Source organism: Sinohyriopsis cumingii, unplaced genomic scaffold (assembly GCF_028554795.1).
Source record: "Sinohyriopsis cumingii isolate HCF-2022 unplaced genomic scaffold, ASM2855479v2 utg002916l, whole genome shotgun sequence".
Taxonomy (NCBI): Eukaryota; Metazoa; Mollusca; class Bivalvia; order Unionida; family Unionidae; genus Sinohyriopsis; species Sinohyriopsis cumingii.
The window spans coordinates 113,452-125,621 of record NW_028316336.1 but is presented as its reverse complement, the minus strand read 5'-3'; the positions used below and the strand labels follow the sequence as shown (position 1 = coordinate 125,621).

Here is a 12,170-nt window from a genome sequence, read left to right as displayed (position 1 = left end):
CACAAGATCAAATGATCACTCATTCAAGGATGTTAGTTTCTTTCACATTCCCTCATTCTCTTCTCCTTGAACATTACATGCAAACATCTGAGTGATCAAGACTGTATCAGTATTGTGTGTATTTGTTGTTAATGAAATTTTAAACTTGAACAGATCATTAAAAACATTGCACGTTGGTGATATGTATAGATTGAAGAAAATGTTTTGTTAAAGTAGTGCAATTAATATTCTATGTTCGGTTCACTGTCTTTCTTGCCTTCACAAAGATATCAATGTGGCAGTCTAGAGAAAGAGAACACCATTTTTTGTAGAAGGGGTGAATAATTATTTATTGTAATGATTTTTACATGTCACGTTTGGCACAGCACAAATTAACTATAGCCCTGTCTGCCATCTGTCCATTAATTTTTCCTTTTCAGCATGATAACTTCAATTCTCCATGATCTACTTTTATGAAACTTTGTGCTTTAGATAAGAAAAAACCAGACTGATTTCAGGGTCAGAAGGCCAAAGGTCAGAGTCACTGACTTAAAGAAGAAAAATGGTTTCCACATAATAACATGAGTTCTACATACTTTTACAAAACTATGTGGATAGCTTAACCTGATACAGAGGAACACTGTTAATTTCAATCCCATAAAGTCAAAAGTCAAGGTCACTGACCGAAATTAAAAGGATAGTGTTTGTGTAAAATGTTTGTTGTACATCACATGCATGATATGTATATATGTATTAGGGTTTAGTGACATGTCAGCTCAATGGTATCTATACGGTTTAAATCAGAGGTAAAGTTATTATGTTAACTGCAAATCTAATGAATTAGAATTTAAACTGTACTAAATAACTGAAGCACTGCATGATAAGAGATAGAAGGTAGACAAGTTAAAATTATGCAAATGAGGATAGTTTATACTTTGTAAGGAAAAGCCTTATCAATTTTGGGGTCAAATGGTGAAAGGTGAAGGTCACTGTTACAGAAAGAAGAAAGAGGTTTCTGTGCAGTAACATTAATACTAAATTTATATCTGCACCAAATTTTGTAGATAGCTTGCATTTAAAGCACTTTGATATTGGGGTGAAAAGATCAAGGATCAAGGTCACTGAATGCATGAAGATTGGTTTTATTTTTTCACAAACATTTATTTTCTCTGCCAAAGTTGGTGAATGGCATATACAATGGTAATAAAGAAACCAACAGATCATGGGGTCTTGAGGTCATAGGTCATTAATATGGCAAGTGTGATAAGGTTTCTACACAGTAACTTTAGTTCAAGATCACACACCTGAACCAAATATCCAAGTCATTGAGGCTCATTGGTCAATAATTTCCATAGCAAGTCATGCCATACTGGTTTGTATGTAGATAATATTACTTATTATATCAATAAGTAGCTGTTCACAGTACTCAGGTTAGCTGCTGAATTATGTGTATTGATCACACCAGTATTTCAGTGCTACATGAATTTTGCTCATAATTGTGCAGTTCAAAATGTCCAAAGCTATTCAGCTTCAGTCATCTTGTTTTATTAATGGATTTCTGGTTATGTTTGTTTTAGGGATCATTTAAAACGTCTTTGTTTTTTTCAAAAATTGTTTAGTACAACTGTATTAGTTCATAAATTTCCATTTCTATGCTGCAGAGAGCAAGAAGAAGACCGAGATCTCAAGGCTGTCATGCATTCCAAGGGTTTCACACTGTCACCTGTCAACTGCTCCAAAAATATCAGAGTCACCTGAGAACTTTCAGTTCAGCAGTAGCAATAGTTCAACAGAAGTTTCAGGTGAAGAATCTGACTGGTCTTCAGATCAATCCCTCCATTTATCATCATTTTCCATGTCACAGAATTCTGTCAGTGAACAGAATATATTGCCAACACCATGATCATCATGCAGTGCCAGAATATGCCCAATTACACCTTATTGGTAGGAATATTCTAAGCCAGTACTTTTTTAATGAAGCTGTCTTGATGTTGTATTAAATCCGTATAAGTTCCATGACCAATGCCTGATAATTCATGCCTGATGACATGTCTAATTATAAATATTTAAATATGTATGGTTGATTTTTAATGTTCACATGAAATTTATACAAGTATGTAGATGAACTTATGACAGTCTGTTGTCTGAAGTTTTGTGAGCCATTCCTTTCATTTATGAGAGAACTGTCAGTACAGGTTAATTTGCATGCTGCTTAATGAAGATTGAAAGAATTCATTGCTAAGAAGGCTTAAATTCAATGGTGACTTTAACCTATACAATGAAACCATATGCTTCATTAGATCTTTGCACTCGGCAGAGTAAGCACAGTGGTCACTTTTTTGCTGATACTTGAAAGTTGCATATCATTTGCTGCATTCAAGTGAAACTTTGGGGTAAAATAAGTCTCCAGTTTATGCCATGATATCTTGCCTCAGATTTGATAAAGCAGAAAGCTTCTTGCTCTGTGGTGAACAGTGTTAAAGTTTGGCATTGAAGTCTATGGATGTCACATCATATCTACATGATTCAGTGGCTGCATTCAACAGAAAGTGTAGTATAGTATTGCTTTGGTTCAAAAGCTTATACCCATGCAGGGAGTTCCTATGTTGACTCACATACATTAGCAGAAAGCTTGGTTGATCATCATAAACAGTGTTGTGTTATAGTTTTTGAAAGCCATGTTTCTTTAACATTTGTTGCAGCATTTAACTGAAACTATGATATAAGATTATCATAAGTCAAAAGTTCATATGACTATGTGCTAGAAGTGCCCATCTTGCCTGATTAAACAGAAAGTCTGTTTCATACTTGTCAGTTGGGTTAAAGTTTTGCATCAGAATTTTTTTTGAAAGTCACATTATCATAAACGTCAGTTTCTGTTTTCAAATGATCTGAAACTTATGGATATTATTACTATAGGCCTATGGTTTATATGCTTATATGTGAGGAGTTTTGTTGTATCTGTCTTAAGCAGAAAAACTTGTTGCATTATGGTCAGCTACAGGTGTTTATCCTGACGGTATACAGTTATCCTGACAGTAGAAAGGTATACAGGTATCCTGACAGTATACAGGTATCCTGACAGTATAAAGGTATCCTGACAGTATACAGTTATCTTGACAGTATACAGGTATCCTGACAGTGTAAAGATGTCCTGACAAGTATACAGGTATTCTGACAGTATACATTTATCCTGACATATATATATATATATATATATATATATATATATATATATATATATATATATATATATATATATATATATATATGAGATGGGGAAACACCAGGTTCTGCAGAACATTTGTTTTTGAAAGTATTCCTGTACGTTTGATGCAAGCTATGTATAATTATCAAATCAGGATCATGTGAGCTTAAGCTGTGAAATGGGAGCTTTTGTAGAATAAATGTCCTTATTTAGTGTGAGCTATTTAATAAAATGCTTATTCATGATGTATATTGAAAGCATGATGCTTAAACTTGTTTAATACTTGATATTTATTATTATTATATTCATGTGATCAGTCATCAGTTTGTGAAAGGAACATGCTTGCATAGCTGTTTTTGTGTAGTCAATAGAAGGCTAATTTAATCAGTAATACAATGACTTAGATAGAAATGTATAAATGTATAAATCAATTACCTGCTAATTATCTTGGCAGATGGGCCCTTTTGAAGAGGGTCAGAAATAATGCATTATTATCCATCCATCCATGATTTATAAAAAGAAAGAAAAAAAACTTGTTCCATTAAGGCATAGACAATATTTGGGGTAAGCACTTTCATCTTTGAATAGCCACTAATTGCTGCAATTGATACTTTGCTTAATGATCTTCAAGGATTTATCATAATTGGTGCGGGTAGTTATATCTCCTAAAACGACCTTTCCAGGTAAAGAGCTGAAAAACAATGATTGGTCATCCTCTATGTAATTTCTTATTTATTTATATAATGTTTTTTTATCAAATGCTTTATGCCACAACCTAAAAATGAATCAACACAGCAGCCAGTACTATAATAGCTTCTGTGATACATTTACTTGCTGTTATTTTCATAAATGTCTTGTTTATGTGAAGAGGCAAGCAGGAAGAAATGTTTTGCAAATAGTTTGCTCTTGAAACCTGACGTTTGTTTTATTATCTAATTAAAATGTGATACTTAGTAGTTTACTTTTTATGCAATTAATGAAAGTTGGTTATTTCTGTCTTGTTTAATTAGGACTTCATGGTTGAGAAAAATTATGTTTTTAATCTTAATAGAATTTAAAGAACCTTTTAAAATCCTGACAGTTCTTAATGACGCGATGTAAATCCTCCTCTAGTACATGTATATTATGTGCAATATATTTCCTAATTGTAGAATGCAGACTGGAACGAGAATATTTTTCTTACTTATCCATATGTATTATAATGCACCTTCTGTGTTGATTTTATGCCAAGGAAGACAAGGCACTGCAGGTTCAATTTACATGTGTAAATGCTTTCTCTTAACTTGAGCATAATTGTTTTATGCGTTACAAGTCTAGAGAACTAGACAATTAGCCCCAGCTATATTACATTGCACATGCCAGCTTTCACATACAATGGCATTGGGTCAGTTTTTATTTTGTGTCGATAATTCAGATGTGGCTTCAGATGTGGTTTTCCTCTTAGGATTGTTACTATTAACATTTCTTGTTCTTTGTTTTTGTTTCAAATTCACAAATATAAGTATTTTTATAGTGTCTGTTTTTATCAACAAAATCAAGGTACCTTAGCTTTACTGACACATACTCCCCTCCCTTAAAATTATTATCCTACTGGATATATCTGTATGAAATTGTTTGCATGTATAAGAAATTACAGATATTATATAGTTGATATCATGCCTATAGTTGATATCATGCCTTTGATTTCTAAATCTACTGTTCATAGACCTGCCTAGCTTACGTGATGCCCTGTTTTCCACTGTCTGTTGGTACACATTTGTTATTGCTACTCCTAAACTACTGGGAAGACTGGCAGAAAGAACACATTCATTCTAAGGTCTAGTTGATCCTTGATGAAATTGGTGACCATAGGACAGCCAGTATGGACACCATGGCATGGAGTTCTTGCAACAGAAAAAATGTTATAATGTTAATTAGTCCTCATTGAAATTGGTGCTGATGAAATCCAATTTGGCTGCCATGGTAGCCTTGTTGAAAATGTTTTTATGGCTCTTCTCCTGAACAGATGGTCATATCAAAATGGAATTTTCACAGGAAGACTTCTTACGATCTCTAGTTGGTCTTGAAGAAGAAAGTTCTGATCTGCCAACCAATTGGTGGCAATCTTAAAAAGGGCCCAGGGTGGCAGAGTGGTTTAAAGCACTCTCCTTTACAAATCACTGACATCTCACCTCAGTTCACATGGATTGGAGTCTTGGCTCGGTTAACATTGGTATGCAAGAAAGCTTGCCAGTAGCTTCTGATAGATTGGTGGTTTTCCCATAATTCCTCCACCAAATATACTGGCTGCCATGTATAGATCATCATGTCCTAAAAAAATTACTTTAAACCCCACAAAAACCAAAGTTTCATATTGCCACTTCACCTGAATCCTGGTTCATCTTAAAAAATCCCTCAAGTTTAAAGTTACCTTGCAAACTCCTAATTTAAAAGAAAATTCTTTGATAAGTTATTTTGTTCATTTTGGCCAAATCTCCTTGTATTTATTTGAAAGAATACAGAAAGTTTAAACAATAAAATATATCGCATTTTAATTTCTAGTTCATTTTATTGACATACGTATTTTCAAAAAATAGTAGAAAGGGATAGAAGTAGGTAAATCAAAAAGACAAGACACCGGTAGTTGCCATGTGGAGTAGCATCCATTACTGTAGTGGTGATGTTAGAAAAGGATAAAATTGGGTGGATTTCCTAATGTGTGTATGTGAGAAAGTTCACCAGTAGTTTCCCCTGGGTCAGTGGTTTTTCCGAGGCTCTTCCTCTACCAAATGTTCTGGCTGCTTTGTATAGTCTGTCATATGCTAAAATGGCATTAAACCCCCAAAATCACAGATCTCTTGTACTTTTGTATCTCTTTATGGAATGAAAAGAAAGGAACCTATTGAGTAAGCCCAGTTTCCATAAGGAAATATACTCCTTGAAAATTTTAGCATTCATTGAAAGTACAAACAATTGAATGAATGGTCATGGGGTTTTAACTACTCCTTAACAGATGGTTGTATTGACATTTTTTGCTAAATGACTTCTTATGGTCAAGTTGATCCTGAATGAAAAGGTGCTTCTTAGACAGTATAAAAAATATTATTTTTACTCCAAACTTGAAACTTCTTACATTCAAAATGGAACTTCTATTCAGGCATTATGGGGTTGCAGTCTTACTGATATCCTAAAATTGAAGAGCTTGACAACGTGAAAAACTACTCACCTCCAAAACTGAAGATTTTAACAGTAGAGTTTTATGTTTTACAAAAACACATATTGTTTCAGATTACAATGAGGATATTAATTAGACTGACATCATCAAGTCCTCACAACAAATTACAATGAGGACATTAATTAGACTGACATCATCAAGTCCTCACAACAAATTACAATGAGGACATTAATTAGATTGACATCATCAAGGCCTTGCAACAAATTACAATGAGGACATTACTTAGACTGACATCAAGTCCTCACAACAAAATACAATGAGGACATTAATTAGACTGACATCAGCAAGGCCTTGCAACAAATTACAATGAGGACATTAATTAGACTGACATCATCAAGTCCTCACAACATACAATGAGGACATTAATTAGACTGACATCATCAAGACCTTGCAACAAATTACAATGAGGACATTAATTAGACTGACATATCAAGTCCTCACAACAAATAAGATGTTATCTGGTAGGTCCTACAAGAAAATGGTGATAATCAGACAAGTATCTTCGTAACATCTGAACTCTGGTGTAGAAAAATAGTTACGTTATTGGATATGGTATATTGGACATTATTAAGATTATCAGTGATGTTTTGAAAGAAAAATACCACAGACTTATCTAGGATTCCTGGAAATTCTTTTTGGCCAGCAAAGCTTAAGTCCCTTTGAGGAACTCTTATTATGACATAAAGTTGGCTATTTTAATTATTTTAAATATAAATCTTATTGAAAAATGTTGATGTGGGACTTCCTTGAACCTAGTGCCAATATAAGGTAAAAACAATAAGTTTTGTGACAGTGAAAATTATGTATTTCATCAGGAGCAGTTTCCATGTGTCTTGATCTGTTTAAATTTTTTAATAAACCTGGTTGTAAGATCAAGGGAGCTTATGGTATGGTTATGCATGTGTTGACTCATTTGTTGTGCCATCCTTCAACGGTTGCTTGTTTTCCCTCTGGAGTTTGCATATTTGATCCAATTTGAATTATCCTTGGAATATGGGTTTACATCATCAAAATCGTGGACGAATTCAAATATTGAGCAAGATCCATGCATATTAATGAGCTGATATTATACCTGACTTGCAAACCTCGCCTTCAATCTGTAGGCAGTATATTCAGTTTTGATCAAACTTGGAATATATGCATATATCACCAAGATCTTGGATGCAATAGATAATGAGTGACATGCACATTAATGAGGTAATTTTTTATCTTTTTTTTTTATTGGCTGAGCTTGTTACCATAATGGAAGTCATATTTCTCAGAACACTAATGGTTATACAGAGGGTAACAATTTTAATTTGGACCATTTAGTCTGGTATGAAGGAACATGGAAAGCTTTCACAATATTAAAACTTGTTCTACTGTCTGTGCAAAAATTGGGATGGTTACATGAAAGTTTTTTAACCCAATAAGGAGTTTTATTTGTTTGGGATAGTTTGGTGTAGAAATTGTTGTCCTCGAATATGCTTGCTTTTGGTCTGTACACCACAGTCATACCTGTCTTGTCCAGATCAGGATCTGGCATCCATCATTAAACATTACTCCATATCAAGAGTTATCAATTTTACTGAGTAATACTATTTGAATGTAGCCTTTGATTGGTCATGTCTTGTGAAAGTAAAAATTGGAATCTTCAGCTCAGAGGGCCAGTACATTACTGTTATCCTTGGACCATATTCTTCCTTTTGTATACTGGCTACTTTGTACCATCAGCATACTGGCTTAGAATGATAGAGATATTAGCTGCAGTACTCATCTGTAGTGCCAGTGTTACACAGCTTGCTGTTATTTATCACATGATTATTACAGATTCATTTCAAAATATTTTACTCCCTTAGAAACAGAACCTAGGTATAATTGTATATAAGCAAATTTACTCAAATGAAAGAATATTGAAACATATAATGTATAGTATTTGAATAATTTCATATGGAGGAAAACCAGTTGTTTTGGCAGAGGTTTTGTTTCAGTTATTTATAACTAATGTCAGGACAGATTGTAGAGTGGGGGAAGCAGTAGGACAAGTTTCTAATAGCAGTCATCCACTTAAAAATCTAATTGCAAGAACCTGCTTGTCACTCTGTTCTTTTGTGCATTTTTAAGGCTGTGAGTGTGTCATCACTAAATATCCATTGTTTTCACATGACTATATTTGACCTACATCCACCACAAAAACAATATTTCACCATACTAATTAATATTGATTTGGCACAAGCACTTGTTTTTTAGAAAAGTATTTGTACATAAATCTTCTGGTATAATATGCATGCTATGAAATTTTTATTCCATAACTGATATTGAATCCTGAAGATCAGTGTCCGGGAACACTCTTTCAAGATGACAGTCTTAGGGACGTCATACAAAATATTTTTGTAAATCTCAGTATTGACTGTCAGAAATAGATTTCTATTTGATAGCAATGACCATGATTACAGCTCAACTTCACTATTCTGACTTTCAGTATAAGTCAGGGAATTTCCAGCTTTATTTTTACTTTTGTGCTATAGGGAAGCTTAATTTCAACTATAATCTATGCATCATTTTGATGAAGTAAATATTCCTATGGACAATTCAATGAGATTTTTTAATCTTGAACATACGTGACAACTAATGTTGATAAAGGTTTGTTAGTGACTCAACATGGTTATGCATTGTGTTGCATGTTGCATTATAGGTCTTTGCATACACATTCATGACATCTGTGAACACAATGCATATGATCTGAAGGTTCTGATATGCATCTTAGTGATAAACAATAATAATTTAACACATACTTATTTTATCATTTGTCATTGTAGGTAGTGAATTCATTTTAAAACAGCACATCCTAAGATTTATTCCATGTTTTAATTCACATTGAAATTTCCATGAAATGCTTTTCATTTTTATTGAATATTTATTACATAAATGACTTTTTTGTACTTGTATATTATATTAAGATTTTTTACAGAATTTTATAGAATATTGCAAATTGAACTGTTTATTTTTATTTGTTCTGTCTTGTTTTATTCACAACAGCAGCAAGTTGATCGCACTGTGTATGTTTTTAATCCATGGCTATTCATTCATTCATTCACTATGTGAATTGGATCTAAAAGTCATCAAATACATTTATGTGATCTATGCACCGTGTTTTACAGTTAAGAAGAAAATGTCTTTCATTTCTTTGAAAACTTTTTTCACAAGTAGATTTGTCTTATGTGATAAGGATTTTATTTTTTGAAAAAAACTGCACATTGTTTGCATAATATTCATTGTAGCAGAATTTTTCAGAATATAAAAGTAATATTTGGGCAATAAGTGAATTAATTGGGTAACACATGTCACCAAAGAGAGCTACTCTTCAGTTTTGGAAAGCAAATAAATCTACCTCGGTACCAAGAGGTAGGATTTCAGTATTCAGTCATATTATGCAGATTTGAAATACAGATGACATGTAGCTAAATGGTAACTTTATTGTAGGAGTAGAACAGTTTCAATACATTTACAAATATTGACCATGAAGAAATTTTTAGCAATGGACAGATACTTGGCATGTCAACTCAGATCTGGCTGGGTTTTGCACTACCTTGAAATACCCAGTCTGGCCTAGTTTTAAGACAAAAATTTGATCATGCCATGTCAGTACCCTCCCCCCCAGGCATTTTTCTAGGCAACAGTAATAAAATAAAAAATATTTTTAAGACTTTTAAAACAGAAGAACTTTTTATGGTTGCAAAATTGGAGTAGAGAAACCAAAGTGGTAGAAACCTACCTTGCCTGTTACCCAGACCTAGCAATATTTCCTACCCATCCAACCCTAGTTATTTGACTATAAATATGAATTAATTCAAGTCTCTTCATGTAATCCAAATTAATGAAGATTCAAACAGAATCACAAATTTTCAGGAAATGTAATCACAAATGGCATCAAAATCAGTACTGATATCATTTCATGTCATAACTAGCAGTCATCTCTAAACCTACCTTACATGTGTATCACTGGGTAGGAAAGATACTTTTAATGGCCAATAGTCGTAGCTGCAAAGAAGTGTATAACTTTGCACTAGGTTAAAGGACTCTTCCTGTATAGTTAAATTGCATATGGCTTTTATAATGTGTACATTTATACAACCACTTTCACCTTATGTTAACTATACTTTATGTAAACCTTGATTTTCATTAATTATGACCTACCAATCAAAGTATATTTCATAGCTTTATAGAAATTAGAATTTACTTAATTTTTTAATAAATAAGCGGGTTACATTTTATGTACATAAATTTGTAGTAAAAGACTTTTTATTAAAACAAGACGCATAAAATATGATACAAAGTGACCAAATTCTCAGTTACTTGCAAGTAAAATCATGATTATCATTTTTATAAAATTCATTAATGTATGTTTGAGATTAATTGTTCAGTAAAATTGGGGTCTCATTATAGGTCTGGTAATCATCTCCACTTATACAGTAGGTGTTCATAAAATAAGTCTAACCTGTATATGTTTGACTAAATTTCTAAATTTTTCATTTTGTAAATCTTGATTGGTCGGATATTACACAACTTTGATTCTGTTTTTATGTGTGAGTACTTAGTCTCCTGTAGTGGTGGTGTTTTTTATGTCTAGTTTTTCTCAGAAGTGATATTGGTGTACGTATGATTTTAAACTATGTTTGGCTGTTGCAACATTTTTTAGTGTGTATATATATCTCAACGATTTTGAGATGTGATCTCTAGTCATATGAAATTAAATTTGCTGTAAACAGTTCACCTGAGCTTTTATTAAACCTGTACATGGCTTGGGTTGTGATATGTAAAATAAAGTGAATGTTATTCTCATCCAATTTTCTTCCTGTTATTTATTTTCAAATATTGCAATGTATTACTCAAGTTACTCTGCATAAATTGTTCTCATGACTTTTTTATTCTTCTATTCAGACAAGTATTTTGCAGCTTTCATATTGGTAATATGTTTACTGAGCAATCACTGTTGCATAGCTTATACTTTTCCCCAGGAGGAAGAACTTTCATGCATGCCAGGTGTACAATCCTCATGTTCTAGAAAGGTCTTAAAACAATTGTGCATCAACTCAGCCATACTCCATACAGTGTGCCCATGCATAATAGCATCACTTTATTTTGGGGTTGTAACATTTTGTGACTATTTTAAGATACTAACTCTCCAGTTTAAAAAACAAACCATTTTCCAATGGTTTGTTAATGTTTCAATCTTGTATTCATATTCCTCATAAGTAGAGTTCATTATCCGTCTGTCCATTACTTATTAACTTCTTATGCAAAGTCCACGGTGATAATTTTCATTGTCTTTTGGTCACAATAAGCCTCTACCCTCTCCGTCCAGGGTGATAATTTTCATTGTCTTTTGGTCACAACAAGCCTCTACCCTCTCCGTCCAGAGATAATTTTCATTGTCTTTTGGTCACAACAAGCCTCTACCCTCTCCATCCAGGGTGATAATTTTCATTGTCTTTTGGTCACAACAAGCCTCTATCCTCTCTGTCCAGGGTGATAATTTTCATTGTCTTTTGGTCACAACAAGCCTCTACCCTCTCCATCCAGAGTGATAATTTTCATTGTCTTTTGGTCACAACAAGCATGTACCCTCTCCATCCAGAGATAATTTTCATTGTCTTTTGGTCACAACAAGCCTGTACCCTCTCCATCCAGGGTGATAATTTTCATTGTCGTTTGGTCACAACAAGCCTCTACCCTCTCCATCCAGAGATAATTTTCATTGTCTTTTGGTCACAACAAGCCTCTACCCTC

General features: G+C 33.3%; 1 protein-coding gene across 6 annotated transcripts in view; it reads left to right on the top strand.

Moving 5' to 3' along the window:
• The window catches only part of LOC149769970 (uncharacterized), a 206,870-nt gene extending 195,643 nt beyond the window's left edge, over positions 1–11,227 (top strand). For 4 of the 6 annotated variants that reach the window (XM_089949581.1, XM_089949583.1, XM_089949579.1 and 1 more), the window contains one exon: positions 1,641–1,879. In XM_089949581.1, the coding sequence (XP_089805707.1) occupies positions 1,641–1,737 (97 nt within the window). In that variant the 3' untranslated portion in view covers positions 1,738–1,879. Of the gene's footprint in view, positions 1–1,640 lie in introns of all 6 variants that reach the window. The other 2 variants (XR_016418996.1, XM_089949582.1) reach the window with 2 other exon arrangements.
• Positions 11,228–12,170: the final 943 nt, after the last annotated feature.